Source organism: Myxine glutinosa, chromosome 5 (assembly GCF_964187855.1).
Source record: "Myxine glutinosa chromosome 5, kmMyxGlut1.1, whole genome shotgun sequence".
Classification (NCBI taxonomy): Eukaryota; Metazoa; Chordata; class Myxini; order Myxiniformes; family Myxinidae; genus Myxine; species Myxine glutinosa.
Window position 1 is genome coordinate 12041353 of NC_136265.1, and position 17803 is coordinate 12059155.

The window sequence follows — 17803 nt, forward strand, 5'->3', positions numbered from 1 at the left end:
CACATCCACCGAACCATTCGCATTTCCACCCTTTCCAGCCTTCGTTGCTGCTCTACGTTCATTACCCATGTCTCGCTCCCATAAATCATAACACTTCTCACACATGCAGCATACACCTTTCCCTTCAGCTTCAACGACACTCCCCTCCTCGTCAGCACGCCACTCATTCCCGAAACTTCTTCCATGCACATCTCACTCTAGCAACCGATGCCGAGATACATTTTAAATACAAAAAAAATGTATTTGTTCATTGTACAAGACTTTATTGAAGACGATATAAAATACTTGAAAAAGTAAGGGGAAAAAAATTCAACCCAGACAGGATTTGAACCAACAATCCCCAGTTTGGGAGTCTGATGCTTTATAGGGGAGTATCTATGCGGGGTATCCATGCACCTCCTCCCCCCCCCCCCCCCCCCCAGGACTCTACCAAACCAACTTTTTAAGCTTCCTTTTATGGTCCTATTACACATTTGAGATGTTAACAGAAAAAAATTCCCGGCACTCTGGCGATATTCAAGATGGCGTCCAAAATGGCCGCCAAAATAGGTAAAATCATAGAATACGGTATATAACATCTCAAAAATGTGGCAAATTGGAAAAATAATCATTGGGATTTGGTTCCTGATCATTTGGTTCCTGATAGCATTTTTGCTGTTACCAGATATTCCTAGCTGAAATTCCATGCCGAAGTACTGGCAATTCTATGAATCATCACAAGTGTTCCTTGTATAATGAAAGTTTGCTAGCATAGTTTGATAAACGGTGGACAATCGCTATATAAAATGTCCATTTTAGTACTATTATTGTTTCATCAGATATTCCAAGGTGGAATACTATGACTTAGTACTCAACTTAAAAAATAGCAACTGAATTAGAATAACCAGATATTAGTTACTAATGATAAGAAACATTTTATTCGAATGATTAATTTACAATTTTGTCACAGGTTTTGGCTGTTATATATAATTTTCTATGATTTTGCATATTTTGGTGGCCATTTTGGACGCCATTTTGGATTTTGAAAAATGGCAACAAAATCCAATCATTGGAAATTCGTTACTAATGACCAGGAACCAAATCCCAATGATTATTTCTCCAATTTGTCACATTTTTGAGATGTTATATACCATATTCTATGATTTTACCCATTTTGGTGGCCATTTTGGACGCCATCTTGAATATCGCCAGTGCCGGGAAAAATTTTTTGTTAACATCTCAAATGTGTAATAGGATCATAAAAGGAAGCTAAAAAAGTTGGTTTGGTAGAATCCTGGGGAGGAGGGGGCGGGGTGGGTTACACTGATACCCTCCATAGATACTAGACTATTATGCATTAGGTCATTAAGCCAACACATTAAAATCAAAAAAGATTTTTAAAAGGGTATTTTTTTCCTTTTTTAGCTGTGACGAGCAGCTCTATGAGAGGACCGCGTTGTTGTTCTTGTTGTTTGGGTGCCTTTTTGAATAGCGCATGCGCATACACTCGGACGTGCGTTGGTATGAGGTAAGAACATCGTGGACTAAAATCGCGATTTGTTTGAAGAAACCAGAATAAATTTAGCAACAAAGACAACATGAATGTTTTCATATCAATCTCGTTTCACAGAACTTGACACAAATTAGGTGTAATTATTGAATAGCGCATGCGCATACACTCGGACTTCCCCTACCGACCAAGCCCGTTTCAAATTATCCCTCTGCCACCCAGAATTAACATTAATAAATAACATTAATGAATTAACATTAACATCAACAGAAATAACATTCACGTCCATACATTATATGTAATCAGTTGATGAAGCATGTTGCGTCGCAAAACAAAGGACAAGCCCAGAACTGAAAGACAAAAAGACGCCAGTGCATGCGTCTAATTTAATGACTGGTCGAATTTGGTAGCGCATATTGCAACGGATATCCTCATGATTCTACACGTCGCAGCTGGTGACCACACTGTAGTCATTTTTCTCTTGTTTTGTCTACAGAATCTAGGCTCATGTAAGAACTAACACATTGAACATGAAAACATGCACAGACACATAAAACATACAATGAAGGGAGCGGGAGACAAGAGGGGGGAGAGAGAGGGAAGCACACAAGCACAACAGTAGAGAACAGTAGACGTCGGTATAAAGTGTGTATATACTCTATGTATATTTACTTATACAATATGCCAGTAGAAGCCGACAAACGCATTTTCAGTCCCCATGTTAAAGTTGCATACAGAGAAACGATCCCATATAAGGGGAGGGATACTTTGTGCCTCCCTTTGATTATTCAAGACGATATAAAATACTTCAAAAAGTAAGAAGAAAAAAAGTATTCAACCCAGATGGGACTCAAACCTACAGTCCATAGCTTGGGAGTCTGATGCCTTATCCATTAGGCCATGAAGCCAGCTCATTAGATTTGGGTAATAACATTTTGAACAGTAATAAAGTATTGTTATGTCAGGTGGGGTAGTGATATGTAGAGCCAGCTAGATCTGAATAGGTAACGTGCTTCGTCTGTCGCGGTAAGGAATCTGCCCTGTAATAAGTTTCATGTGTAGGCGTTTTGTCGGGTAAGATATCCGCTTGTGAACATACCAGGATGTTCGTGTGTTAAATAAAATAAGGATTAAAGAGTAGTGCCCCTGTGTGTCACACCTGGTAGCTAAACCTTTGTCCCTTATGGCAATGCACACCTGTAGACACTTAGGTAGGATCTTTATTGCAACACTAAATAACTCCCTTCCCTGACATGACTGTGAAAGACGAACAGGCAAGGAAACCAGGCCGGGGCACCGCCGATGATGGCCGCCGCCAATTACACCTCCGACAGGCCTAACCACATCGACTGCCACGCGCTATGACCACGGAACAGGGAACGAGTGTTGGGGCAGCACGGTAGGCATGGACCTCCAGCCGGCGAGTCAGTGGAGGGCACTGATGGGGTGGCGCGCCAGGGCTGACATCACCACCGCGGGAAGGTTATTTAAGGGAGCGCCGAACGCCATTTTCTCTCTTGTCCTCTTGCAGTCTTGCGGGTCTTGCTCTCTTGCCCTCTTGCGGGTCTTGCAGCTCTGGAGGTTCTTGTGGCTCTTGTGTCTCGTGCGCTTGTTTGCGCAGCTAGCGCTTTTGGACATCCGGCGCTTCGTCTTGCGCAGCCCGAGTTGAGTTGAGTCATAGCCCGAGTTGAGTTCACTTGCTTCTTGCACGTTTGCTTCGGGAGAGCTCACTGGGACGTGGCAGGCCGATCGTGTGTGAAGATCGACCTCGCTTGGAGCCGCTAGCCTGCGTTGGACGCGCGGTGCTTTATCTGCTGTGGGACCTCGTGGGTGCTTTGGAATTTGGAGCAAGGCCTAGTGGCGCGCGAGCACGAGCGGAGCTTGGAGCCGCGTGGTGAACGATACCCTGAAAGACGACAAGACAGATAAGCTCGCACACCACAGACGCACATAACGAACGTGTTATTTTCATTAATTCGCATTCCCTCGTCTGTATCTGAAGTGTGTTTGGGGACGTCCCGATTAGGACATTTTATTACCGGCGCGTGCTTTTCCTGTCCTTGCCTTTTTACCTTAATAAACCCTTGTATTATTTTCCATTCCCCGTTAAACCTGTGCCCGCGTCGAGTTAATTTTCCTTGCAGGATCGAAGCTGCCGTCGGCGCGATCCAGGTAAGCCTTAGCCTTCCATTTTCCATCTTCCTCCCACGTTTTATAGCCAAATCCGTGTTTGGTCGTCGCCTCAATTAAATCCGTTTCGGCCTATCCGCGGTCTCTGGTGTTAAGCGGAGTCGCACGACAGTATGTATATATATATGAGTATTTATATATATTTAATTTTAAAGCAAAAACTACAGCACGTAAGTGGAATTTGTTTTGAAAGGCATTAACTAGACCTGTTGGCCGATGTATATTCCAAGTTTCAGCTAGTTTCAACGTATAGCCCTTGAGATATGAGCGCCAACACATTTTGGGCGGACGGACGGACAGACACCAATGTGATTTTGAGGGTTTTCTAAGTATAACTCAATAATGCATAAACGGACGATGCTGAAATTTGGAACATATTACCTCTATGTACAAAGCATTTACTTATGGAATTTGCAGCCGATTTGGTCCAGTAGAAGCCGAGAAACGTATTTTCAGTCCCCATGTAAAATCTGCGTACAGAGAAACGATCCCTAATATAAAGGGAGGGACGCTTTGTGCCTTCCTTTGATAATATTGTTGAAGTCATGTTTTACATTGCGCATATGTTCCACGGGTACCAGTTATAGACTACTAGCAGAAGTACCCGGCATTGCCGGGTGGGGGAGGGGAGCGGAGGGGGAAGGGGAGGGGAACGGGGGGGAGGGGAGGAGAGGGGGGGGAGGGGAGAATAGGGGGGGGGAGAAGAGGGGGGAGGGTGGAGGGGGAAGGGAGGATGGGGAAGGGGGAGGGAAGGGGAGGGCCAGTCAACAATGACGTTGCAGTTCTCATGGTCGGAGAGCAGCACAACAATCGCGACATCGTCCTGCATCTTCGCAACAGCACGAAGTGGATTTTGGAGACTCACCGATCCTGTGACGCCCTCCAGTACCGGCGTTGCCGGGCGGGGGAAGGGAGACCCGTACATTACAACATTACACACACACAAACTGTGTTTTATGTTCAATGGTCTGGCGGCGGGGATGGAACATCACGTGATCGCTCTGAGCGAATCAGCGCGCTGCTCTGCCACCAGGTCAGATTCCGTGTATAATATTCCTCGCTGAAATGCGCTGAGGTAAATATGAATAAAAAATATGGATCTCGTCAAATATTTTTAGGTCGGCCATGTCCTTCCCAGGCTCAATGGCCATGTCTGTGCCAAATATCAAGTACGTGAGCCTCTCCGTTTAGGAGTCTATCGGTAACATTACACACACACAAACTGTGTTTTATATATATAGATATACTAATAGGCTTCTTCGTCCGTCTGTCTGTGTGCAACATTCCGTTCCACCCATTGGTTGGACAGTTCGCCTGGCTCCACCCACAATTTCTATACTACGGTCGCCATGTTGGTGCTTACTGCTATGCAAAGTCAAAGAGATCTTTGGAGTTGTTGAATTCACAATCTCCATGCCCTCCCTATAAATTTTCCCTTCAGTTTAAAGTGACCAAAGTGACAGTTAAAAGGATTTTGAGCCGATAAGGGTCACGGCCTTGTGAACATCAGCATCAGCGATCGAGGCAACCTTCTGCTTCAAAATACACCGCCCAAATAACTATGTGGTATTCTCTCAAGCAGGGCTTTTACTGTGGCGGTTACGCAGGTCCTTACTATTATCTCCAAATATGTTCTCTTTAATGACTCGACAAGGAACCATAAAACTCGCAATTGCCCGTGGACCTCTGGGAATCTCGTGACATTGTGAAAGAAAACATTCGTCATGATGAACTTTTAACGACGTGTATTTATGCATCAGGAAGAAGGTAATTGGGTTTGGGTCGTTTATTGGCACAAACAGCCTGCATCATGGTCACTTGAGAGTTGCAATGCCTTGGTGTTTTCTGCATATTTTGTGAGATTGTGAGTTAGATCGGCGACCGTGACGTGTTTCTGTGAAATCGGTGATAGCATGATGGGGGGGGGGGGGGGGGGGGAGGAAAGCGTTAAATATTCCGCTGTTTCAATGTGGGAATGCCCATTTGCTTTTATGGAACAGGAGAAGGGTGAGAACGAGAGGACAGAGTTCGGTTTGGGAGGGGGTTAGCAAGGACTTTCGGTGTGACGGGGAGGAAGTTGAGTAATTATGGTGGGCTGGGGGGGGGGGGGTTAAGGCTTCAAGTGGGGAGGGGATTGATGCCTTCGGGTGGGGAGGGGGACGGTGAGGATTTGGGTTGGTGGGGGGGTTGATAAATTGTGGAAGGGGGTAGGGAGAATCTTTGAAGGCTTCGAGTGGGGACGGGATTGGCACCTTAGGGTTGGGAGGTGGAGGTTGATGACTTGGGGATTGAAAGGGGGAAGGGGAGTTAATGACTTGGGGTTTGTATGGGGGTGGGGGAGGAGAGTTGATGACGAGGTTTGGAGGGGAGGGGGAGTTGAGGACTTGGGGATTGGAACTGGTGGGGGTTGTTGACTTGGAATTTGGAAGGGGGGGATTGATGACTTGGGGTTAGGAGGGGGGGGGGGGGAGTTGATGACTTGGCGTTTGGAAAGGGGGGGGGGGGGAGTTGATGACTTGGGGTTTGGAGGGGAGGGGGAGTTGTTGACTTGGGGTTTGGAAAAGGGGGGTGGGGGTTGATGACCTGGGGTTAGGAGGGGGGTGGGGGTTGATGACCTGGGGTTAGGAGGGGGTGGGGTGGTTGATGACTTGGGGTTTGTGAGGGGTGAGAGCTGGGGACTTGAAGTCACGTTTTACATTGCAGATATGTTCCGTGGGTCCTTGCTTGTGAGCTTATAATTTGGGTTTACAATGAGTTTATAATATGGGTTCACAATGTCATATCGTAGTTCATCTCATGGCTTTTGTGCTCTCTAATTGCATCAATTACAACAATTATATAACCGTTATTTTAAAGAGACTTTCGGATTGTAAAACCCAGTGGCAACAAGGTCATCATTGTGGAGTGGGTACAAGAGAATACCCTGCAGTTTATACCAGGGTTATCTTGCCATGGAATCTTGTAAACACATGAGGTTTAAGTGCTTTTGAACATCGTGGGGTAAAGGAATGCTTACACTCGAACAAGCACTGATAAACCGTGCTCGCAAACGTCACATTGGCCGTCAACCTTTTCGTTTCATGCCTCTGCTTTAACCAGATGGTGAAATAATAATAATAATAATAATAACAATAATAATAATAACAATAATAATAAGAGTTCCCTTTCAAGGAACTTCATCACAGGAGAAGGTCAAGCCTGCACAATGGTTGCCAACCTATGGTTGTTTTGCCGCACTTTATCCTCCAAATGACGAATTCCAAGAAAGGAAGCAACATGCACCATTTTAAGTCTTTGGTATGACTCGGCCGGTGTTTGAACCACAGACCCCCGAGACTCAGAGCAGACGCCCAAACCATTATGCCACCGAGTCTGGGCAAGATGTTTTTTTAACAGCTGCTAAAGCCCACCTATGAGCTCGTACTGTAATTGCAGAGGAGTGCAAATAATCTTTACCTACGTATACAAGATGCCTGGATTACAGTGCTTATAACTACAACGGCACTCGGTAGAGCACACACCTCCGCAGACTGAACAGTTTGTTTTGTATCCCACTAATAGGCCGGATCTGCATCCGGACCTCAACCAAAATCGAATCAGCTTGTTCTCGTCACCTAAACAACTCATCCTCAAAATTTTGTCTGAATCCGACCACAACGTTTTCAAATATTATGATATTTATCGTTTTTTGCCCGATATCTCAATGTTGAAGAATCCTAAGATTAGATTAAATCCTAAGATTAAAAAAAAAACTCTTGTATCTGGATTCGGATCTTCATCAATATCGAATCAATTTGTCCTTGTCACACACCCAACCTTGGAGACGGCATGAAGCTGGAAGGTGTGAAAACATTTCGTTACCGAGGAGACATGCTGAATGGAGAAAGTGGATCAGACTCGGCAACGGTTGCTAGAGTGAGATGTGCATGGAAGAAGTTTCGGGAACTGAGTGGCGTGCTGATGATGAGGGGAGTGTCGTTGAAGCTGAAGGGAAAGGTGTATGCTGCATGTGTGAGAAGTGTTGTGATTTATGGGAGCGAGACATGGGTAATGAACGTAGAGCAGCAACGAAGGCTGGAAAGGGTGGAAATGCGAATGGTTCGGTGGATGTGCGGAGTATCGTTGAGAGAGAGGAAGACAAATGATGAATTGCGAAAGATGATCGGAATAGAGCCTGTGATGGATGCTGTGAAGAGGAACAGGTTGAGATGGTTTGGTCATGTGTTGAGGAAGGATGAAAGTGACTGGTTGAGAAGAGTGATGGAAATGAATGTAGAAGGAAGTAGAGGACGGGGAAGACCGAGAAAGACTTGGCTAAAGATGGTGGAAGAAGAAATGCGGGCAAGGGGGTTAACAAGGGGAGATGAAGAAAATAGGGCAAAATGGAGAAGATTGTCATGGGGCCCGCAAGGCTAACCCCCGCTCTAGCAGGGAAAATGGCCTTAAAATGCCTGTTGTTTGTTGTTGTTGTACACACCCAACCTGTCCACCAAGTTTCGTCCAATTCCCTCCATAACTTGTTGAGATATCCTGCTCACAGACAAACAAATAGACAAACAAACAGACAGCCAAACAGGGGTGAAAACGTAACCTCCATGTCCACCTTCAAATGCGGAGGTTATTATGGCAACAAATCATTATCATTCAGCGAGCCACAATAGGCCATTGCATACTGGCACTCTGATAAAAATCTACATTGCTGCCCTAATCTGCAGGTGGTACGACACTACTGGTCAGTGATGATGCATCAGCAACCGGATGCTGCATAGAGTATGAGAGAGAGGTGACTGTGTTAGCGGCAAGTCCCTGTGTTGCTAGTCTGTTTTGTGGCAGGGCAAAGTATATTTAGCAATTCATAGTATATTAACATTTATTTAACATTAACAGTTTACACAAAATAAAATAACTACACTGACGTATTGAAAATCTATCTATATATATATATAAAAGAAAGTTTTTGTTTGTTTGTTTGTTTGTCTGCACGCACTAATCTCCTGAATGGTGAAAGATAGGAGGATACCTCGAAAACAAAAAATGTTGGGACGGGCCCCGGGAAGGTTATAGGCTAGGTGGCAAGGCCGGTCGAGGCCGCCTCGGCCGGGCTGGGCCCATTTCGCAATTAAAACCTGAGCTGAATTATTAGAGTCAATCTTCTACGGCCGCGAGTAAAAGCTGAATTATAGTAGTAAATTCATTCAAAAAGAACCCGGGCAACGCCGGGTGCTTTCGGCTGGTATCTAATATATAAAGAATAAAGTTTGTTTGTTTGTGTTCGTTTATGCATTCAGACCCTGCAGGAACCAGTGCAACCAAACTTTGCATGGCCTCCTCTTTCACCCAGAGGAAGGTTGAGGGCTATGTTTGGATAAATAAAATAAAAAAGCAAAAAAAAGAAAATAAAAATCAGATAATTGTCCTTCAAGCCTCAATCGGGTCTCAACCTAATACAATGTATGGCTGGGTTTTTTTTTTACCTGGGAGCGATCGAGTAATATGTTTTGTGAAGATCGTATGTTGAGGTTGTATATAGTTATTTGTTGTCAACAACACAAATTTAATTATCATATTGCACGTGTACCTGTTATTAAAAACAGTGCTTTACACAGGTTTATTATAACACTTCCATGTTCAGGCCTCGAGTGAGTATGTTACTTACACACTGCCGCAATCGAGTAATATGTATTGTGAAGATCATATGTTGAGGTCCTATGTATGTAAGCTAATAACAGAAACTGTGTATTCACTTGGTACTTTTCTCCCCTACCTCTAATCCTCACCATCCTGGTACGATCCATCTGTTGCATTTGAACTTTATTGCACCGTGTCCGGCGTCACGAAGATTGGCATGGTGTGATGCCTGCCGGAGCACTTCTGGTGGCTTCACTTGCACTAATAGAGATAGTTCTGCAAAAGACCATTTAGGGCGCATTGCACCTCCGGATTTATTGCAAAACTCCCGCGTTCATGCTCACCCACCTGTAATCCTCTTCGTCTGTTGCGCAAAACTTACACAGGTTCAACAACTGATGTTAATTGCTCGGTTTTTATTTATTTTATTTTGCATTCCCACGTCATACATCATGAAAACGAACTTTGCGTGCAAGTGATCTACCTTTGGACTACCAAGATATTTTCGATTCTGACTTAATATTTCAATACACATTGCAAAGAATTTCTCTGGGTAACGTCGGGTACTTCAGCTAGTTATGAATAATATGTAATTTCGAATAGCTAACTGCTTAACTCATATCCTGCATTGGTGTGTACCATGGAAACCGTATTGCTGCTGACTCACCGATGTCCCCACAATCAGCATCCCAGCTGAGAAAACAACACTTCTGGCATGTGTTCCAAGCACACACCTTACCCAGGGTGGTACCTGTGTAGATCACTCCATGAGGACTAAATGCCACTGAGGACAGCTCAGTTGCATCCATCTCACTTGGCATGGGAGCCATAGACACCTGTTGGGAAAAGGGTGGGAGAGGAGATGGAGGGGGAGCAGAGCTACATGTGTGGCAATGATCAAACCCTAATAAAACCTGTAATCTTTATGAAACCAGAAGCCCCCTCCCTCTTCCACCCACACCTGCCCCACAATAGGAAATACAGCATTGCCACCTGGAGAGAGGGTCGATCCTGGTGAAAGTCCAGGTGGCAGATGAGCAGCGCTTGCGTGCCGGCACACAGAAATATGTCTGAGTCTGTCAGATCACACTCCAGATCATTGATGGGACAGGGAGCCTCAACTCTGGCAAGCCTCTCAAACGTGGTCATGCTCCACAAGGCAAGCCACCCATCTCTGTAATCCCCTGCCAGTCGCACACACATTGGTCATCACAGAGACCAGTCAAGGTGGGCAATGAAGGCACCGTCTAATAGGGAACCACGTAGCATCTCTCCAACACCTTCACCACTTTTTACGTGCAAAATCATCGATGCAGATTTAAACATTATAGGAGTTTCTACTCACCTGCAGACAATAAGAACTTGTCGTCGGCTGAAAAAGCCATGGCTTGAACCTCGCAGTGAAAGTGCTGGAAGGTTTTCTTGATTGTCCCTTTGTGCACATCCCAAAGGCACATCTGACTGGCTGTCCAGTCTCTCGTGCCAGATGCGGAAGCGAGAACCTGTCGACAGCAGGTGCAGGGTAGGAGGATTGATGACCAGTATGAGGAGCTCCTTGGGAAATATAAAGAATGTCTTAAGTTTGTCTACAGGGAAGTCCTTTACAGGTCTTTGCAGGAAAACATTGCATCACGGTGGGCATTTACACCATGGATCACATGTATGACATCACAGTAAATGTAATTGGTGATTCACATTCTAATAGTTTTATTAAAGTGGATAATGTTAGATCCGAGCTCTTACGAAGGAGTCGTGTGACCGGGCGAGAGTCGAGATCTCTTCCGTATGAGCTGCCAAATAGGTCTGCTTTCCACTCTGCAGCTCCTCCAGTATCAGGGTCCGACCGCACGAATAGGCCAGCAGTTCTGGGCGATAGCCAGGCACTTGATCACCATAAAATGAAACTACATGACGACATTGACCAGTATGATATAGTGAATACAACTGATGATGTCATTACTAATCAAAATGCAGCGCTGGAACTAAGGTGAAATGACCTGTGTGTTTTATGCTTCGAAAGAGACATCAATGTTTATTCTTCAAACTAGTTGATGTTAAGTTGATTCCTCAGCTGCCGATCAGGAAGATAATAAACTTTTACATTATTAGATACTAGCAACGGTACCCACCCTATGGGCGGGGCTTCAATTGGGAGGCTCAAATGAAAAGGCAAAATATCAGAAATTGAAGGCTTTTTTTATTTTAAACGATTTATATAAACATCCGTTAAATCATATCACACGCAAATCATCAAAATCTAAACAATATTTGTAGAATTTCAATAAAAGCCACATCACTGTTCATACCGGTAAATATTATTCCATCGTGTTTGGAAAAACTGGAAAATTTGAAATTGGGAAAATTGGAAAAAAAATTGGAAAAACAATATAGCCTATTTTACTCCAGGGAGTCCCAGGATTATCCACCCAAAATTTTGTTGCGATCGGTTTTGCCGTTTTTGCGGTATTTGGGAACAGACGGACGGACAGACGGACGGACAGACAATTGGTGAATTATAGTAAGATTGTACCAGATTTATGAATTTCCTACTGAAAAAGACATAGAACCTGCAAGCGGGTAGGCCTACCAGCCAGGAATCAAGTGTGAGGCTCGTACAATGAAGTAAATCAAACCAATTGTTTTGCCTACATGCAGCACTTGAGCTCAAACACAAAGAGCAAAAGGTACACTCCCTAAGGGGAGAATCTTTCCGCAGACTGCAAGATTATAATAGGACAAGAGTAAGAAGAGGATGCCGTGAAGTCATTTGATTGGCTAAAAGGATTGCTTACTGCTGTTGGTGTACCAAACGATGTTTGCACGTGCGTTACCGTTGTACCCCAATATTGACTTTAGATGAATGGGTTGCTTGCCACCGTCATGGTTTGATTGCTCCTGGGATGGGTGAACACACACCACACACCACACACCCACACATATAAATTTGGTAAATCACAGTGTCGTCCAATACGAATATCTACGTATTATGTATGCACAGGGTTTCAAAAGGGTAGGGGAGGTGGAACGATTATATATTCGTCATATTACACGCTATTGTTTGACGTCTAGACACATGTAATCCTCCATGGTAAAATTATTGCAGAAGAGACATGAAGCCAATGATCCTTCATGCTCCATGGTAAGTGCTCCCTACTGGTGTCGCACAAATGAGTGATTGTCATCGTGTTTGACTCCATCAGGGATTGAGTCGAGGACCAAACAGCCCACACTGGCAAATAAGCCATCCTGCCACCCCCTGCTGGTCACATCTAAGAGACATGATCAAGAGGAGTTTGAACGCCAGGTAAATTTTGTTTAAAACACCTGTCCACCACCATCTATCTTCCCTCATCCAAAACCTTGATCTTTTCTACCCCCATTAATTCACCCCAGATCCACTTTTTTGAAATACCGACTTCTTTCCTGGAAGTCCTAGCAGTGTCCACGTGTTATTTTTTTTTTACCTCCCTCACCTCCCTTCCCATGCCTCCTCCCCCCAAGCCCTCACCCTCCCACAGATCTCCCGATATCCCTGCTCTCCATCTTGTTCCCCCGCTCCCTTTATCATATGTTTTATGTGTCAGTTTGTCTTTTTTGTGATCAATGTTAGCTCTTACACGAGCCTCGACCTTGTATATAAAAACAAAACAAAAACAAAAAAACCCCAAAAACAATTGGGACGTGGTCCAGGATCACATTCTGTAATTCATCGAGCCACCCAATCGGTTTTTACCCCCATCGGACGTATGTTCATCCTGACTGAGACTTGTACTCTTGTACAATGTTCATTTGGTGCACCAAAGAGAAATGTTTCTTTATACATCCAACACAAGACAATGGAGGCAAATGGTGTAATAATTACGTTAAAAGAGCCAGAGTTGTTGAGATATGGGAGGAAGTGCCTGTAGGATGTTGGCTTGGGTGGTGCACCGACCGTCGGATGTCGCGCTGATGGTACATCTGGAATGAACATACACGAGCGTTGGCAAACATTCACTTCCCAATACACATCTCAGGCAATCCTTCCACCCAAATGAGTACCCAATATCAGCCAATGGTGGTTGATGGGAGGATATCTGACCTGCAGTCACGTGGTTCAGCAGTTGAGCCGAAACGCCGCGACGGTGAGACCCGTTCTTCTCTACAACCACCGAGCCCTCATGCTTGACGAGCTTTGCGGAGCTCCTGGATGCCCGAATGGCCACGGCGTTGGTCGACGACTCGTTTCCACCCAACGTGACCTTTGTGGTTCCTGCACGCGTCTTTGAATGTCCGCCAGGTTGCGTCGTCATCCTCGGTGATGCTGTGTGTAAAAAATATTGTGAAAGAACAAACCGAATAAACACGAGCTTGTAATTGGCGGTACGCATTCCTCAATAACATACGAGTGAACATGGATGAGACCTTCGGTCAAACAAACGGCACGTGGGCGGCTCAGATGTCTTGTGAAATCGGAAATGTTTCCAAACAGCACACGGTTTTATGAAATGTCTATTTTATAAAGTATTTTCCAGTTTGCAATCCACCATGGCATGATGGTTGATGTACCTATTAAGGTATGGAGCGCTTGCTTATCTGAGTCCACTTGCACACACGGCCTGTGAGTGAGGGCCTGAAACGGTCAGGTAACAGAGAGAGAGAGAGAGAGAGAGAGAGAGAGAGAGAGAGAGCCATTCATATGAGATTGCAATGAGACCGGCACATCCTTCAAATATCATGAGTGAAATTAAAGTACGGAGAACGCTCCAAGAAAAAACTTTTCATTTGTTTTTGCATTTACACGAATATTACGAGTGGAGAGACGTTGCCTTTGCTCGGGACTTGGCGTGGCCGTGTGTCCATGATCATGGGTACTTGGCGTGGCCGTGCGTCCATGGTCATGGGTACAACTATCATCAGCACTGTCCCAACCACAGTACCTTTCTTTGGGATACCACACGGAGAAAAGGCTGTTTTAGATCATATGATCAAAGCATGCACAATGCATGTTACACTGACATCTGTTGTGTTAAAAAATTTTTAAGACATTAATTTCAGTCGTGCTCAAAATCTATCTACAGACTTGGCATTTAATATGGAATATTTTTTTTGTGGGGGTGAACTTACTTTTCAAGATGTCTTCGAACCAAAAGTTCATTGGAATTATGTTGAAATTATTCTAGATTTTGTTAATGTGACCTTTAAAAGAAACAAAAACCACATTTGACATTTCGAAACAAATAAATTGATCCTTGAAAGCGATGTAAGCTGATATCGATCTCAATTCGTGGACAGTACTTGTGTTAAACTTCTGTGCGTTTTCCAGAAGTATCTCTTTATTTTGCACATTAGCCAACATTTTTTTAACAAAAACAAAAGTTAAATTACGACTGGGATTACGGACAGTAAAATTACAGTTCAGTACTTCGTGTAACCCCCACGAGCATTCAGGAGAGCACGTACACGTTGAGGCAAGCTGTTCACAAGATTTGCCAAGCTTTGGACAGGAATTGCTTGCCATGCAGTGACAATAGCCTGCTGCAATTCACGCACAGAGGTCGGCTGCTGGTCCAAGTGGTCGATTTGACGTGTTAATTCTGCCCACAAGTTCTCTATCGGATTCATATCCGGGGACATGGCAGGCCACTCCATATGCTCTACACCACGGTCAGCAAGAAAGTGTTGCATCATGCGAGCACGATGAGGCCGTGCATTGTCATCTTGGAAGACAAAGTTTCCTCGAAAGGCTGCACGAGCAAATGGAAGCAATGTTTCTTCCAGAATGGCCCTGTACTTGTACTGGTTCAGGTTTCCATTCAGAACAACCAGGTCAGTTTTGCCCCCAGCATGAAAAGCAGCCCAAACGGTCACCCCACCACCTCCAGCTTGGACTCTTGGCACGATACAATCTTGGTTGTAGGCTTCATGCACTTGTCTGCACACTCGGACGTGGCCATCTTGACAATAGACCAGAAATCTAGACTTGTCACTGAAGATCACGTGATTCCAGTGTCCTAGCTGCCATTGACGGTGCTCTCTGGCCCACTGCAATCGGCGCTGGCGGTGTTGTCTGGTCAGGCGTGGCTTTCTCAGGGGACGCCTGGCACGATAGCCTGCTTGAACCAGTCGTTGGTTGACTAGCCTTCTGGATACAGGCACATTTGTCAGTTGCTGCCACTCAGCCCTAAGCCGATTAGCTGACTTGGTATGGCCATTGCGGACTAACCGGTGCAGCTGGCGATCATCCCTCCTTGTGGTTCTGCGGGGATGTCCTGGCCTCGGTATTGGAGTAGGGACACCCCTCGGAGCATTTCTTTTCAGGATCTTTGACACCTGGCCTTGAGTGATGCCATACTGCCGAGCAATAGCACGCTGTTTCATGCCGTAATTTCGTAAAGCCACCACTCCATGACAAACAGCATTGTCAAGTTGACGGGCCATCTCCAGAGGAAGCGGGAATAACATTTGGAGATGTGCAGCAGTTGTTTTTCACCAATACAGAACGCAACAACCCTTGTATACCCGACTGTGAAGCCAATCATCAAATGCACCTGTCCGTACATTTTGCCAAGCCACCTGTGATATAATCCTGTTGTTGACTTCTTGCTGCGACAGACAATCAGTGACATGGTTCTTTTGACAAATAAATCACCAAAGTGTAAAAGAAACTCACCAGATTGATATACTGAGTTAAGAAAGTAAACCCAAGTCAAGAAAAAAAAAAAATTCCATATTAAATGCCATGTCTGTATGTATGTATGTATATATATATATATATATATATATATATATATATATATATATATATATATATATATATATATATATACATATATATATATATATATACATATATATATATATATATACATATATATATATATATATACATATATATATATATATATATATATATATATATATATATATATATATATATATATATATATATATATATATATATATTGTAGCGGCTGCCGCTGGGTTTTCACAATCGCCTTGCACCTATCAAGGACGCGGAGCGATCACCATGCCGGGCTCGTCCAGGATGCCCGGGCAGGCCCGCGCTCAACTTGCCAGGCCTCGGTCGGGACGCCCGGGCATGCCCGGGCATGCCCGGGCAGGCTCGCCCTCAACTTGCCAGGCCGCAGCCAGGACGCTGGGCCACGCCCCCTCTCGCCGGGCCTGGGAAAACGCTCCGGGATAATAGGTATATATATTGCTGCCCGATAAACGGGTTTTCAGAGTGCCTGAGTGTTTGTTTTGATTAAAGCAACTCGGATGAATTCCAGCTTTTTGTCGCGTCCATTCTTCCGATCGACGTGGGAGCCCCAGCTCCTTCATTGGTGACCTACCGACATGGACACGGCACTCGCCCTTAAACTGCCTACCTTCTGGGAGGCTCACGCGGCGGTTTGGTTCGCACAGGCGGAGTCCCTGTTCGCCCTGCGAGGCATCACGGCCGACGACACCCGCTTCCACCATGTGGTAGCAGCACTCGGTTCGGCCACCGCGGCCCGCGCCCTGAGCCTCCTCGAGAGCCCGCCAGCCGCTGACAAATACGGCGCGATTAAGAAGCTTCTCCTCGATGCTTTCGCCCTCCCATCGGCGGAACACGCACGGCGCCTGCTCGACCTGCCTGAGCTCGGCGACACGCGCCCTTCCGAGCGAATGGACTACATGCTTTCACTGCTCGGCGAGCACTCTCCGGCATTCCTGTTCCGGGAGCTGTTCCTCCGTCAGCTGCCTAACCCGGTACGCCTCGCCCTGGCAAGCACGACGATCACAGATCCCCGGGCCCTTGCCAGAGAAGCCGACAAGATCTCCGCCGCAGGACAGCGCATCGCAGCGGCGACATGGGACCCACCGCCGTCCGACGCAACACCCATGGCGCCCGAGCACCCGGCACGGTCGACGACCGAACTGCCGACGCAATTGGCGGCCGCTACACCGAGCCGACCACCTCCAGCACGACGACCGGGGCCTCCACCTGACCAAGCGTGGTGTTACTATCATGCCAGGTTCGGACAGAAGGCCCGGGCATGCCGACCCCCGTGCACCTTCGGCAGGCCGGGAAACGGCCGGGCCGGCGTTCATTACCAGCCATGAGCGCCGGCCACACGGGCAACTTACTGTTCATCACGGATAAAGCGTCCGGACGGCGCTTCCTGTGCGACACCGGCGCCCAACTGAGCGTCATACCCGCCTCTGACCAGGACAGGCAATCCGCGGTTTGCGGCCCCTCCTTGGTTGCGGCCAATGGATCGACCATCCGCACCTTCGGCCCGCGCAACGTCACCCTCTGCTTCGGCGGCCAACGCTTTGCTTGGACGTTTGTAACCGCAAACGTGCCCATGGCTCTGCTAGGCGCCGACTTCCTCTGCGCACACGGACTGCTGGTGGACGTCCAACGGCGTCGTTTAATCAACGCCGAAACCTTCAGCTCCCTGGTATGCACATTGAGCAGCTCCGCGCCGACCGAGCTGGCATGCACCGTCCCGGCGGCGAACGAGTTTG

At 46.0% G+C, this 17803-nt stretch overlaps 1 protein-coding gene across 3 annotated transcripts in view; it reads right to left on the reverse strand.

The window, feature by feature from the left end:
* Window positions 1-17803, reverse strand: part of WDR90 (WD repeat domain 90) — a 48229-nt gene that overhangs the window by 13481 nt on the left and 16945 nt on the right. Inside the window, exons 10-18 of one of the 3 annotated variants that reach the window (XM_078777582.1) lie at window positions 14088-14230; window positions 13856-13919; window positions 13389-13610; window positions 13170-13267; window positions 12100-12202; window positions 11051-11172; window positions 10653-10809; window positions 10301-10491; window positions 9975-10143 (exon numbers count right to left, since the gene is read on the reverse strand). In XM_078777582.1, coding sequence (XP_078633708.1) covers window positions 9975-10143; window positions 10301-10491; window positions 10653-10809; window positions 11051-11172; window positions 12100-12202; window positions 13170-13267; window positions 13389-13610; window positions 13856-13919; window positions 14088-14230 — 1269 coding nt within the window. Of the gene's footprint in view, window positions 1-9974; window positions 10144-10300; window positions 10492-10652; window positions 10810-11050; window positions 11212-12099; window positions 12203-13169; window positions 13268-13388; window positions 13611-13855; window positions 13920-14087; window positions 14231-17803 lie in introns of all 3 variants that reach the window. The other 2 variants (XM_078777581.1, XM_078777583.1) reach the window with 2 other exon arrangements.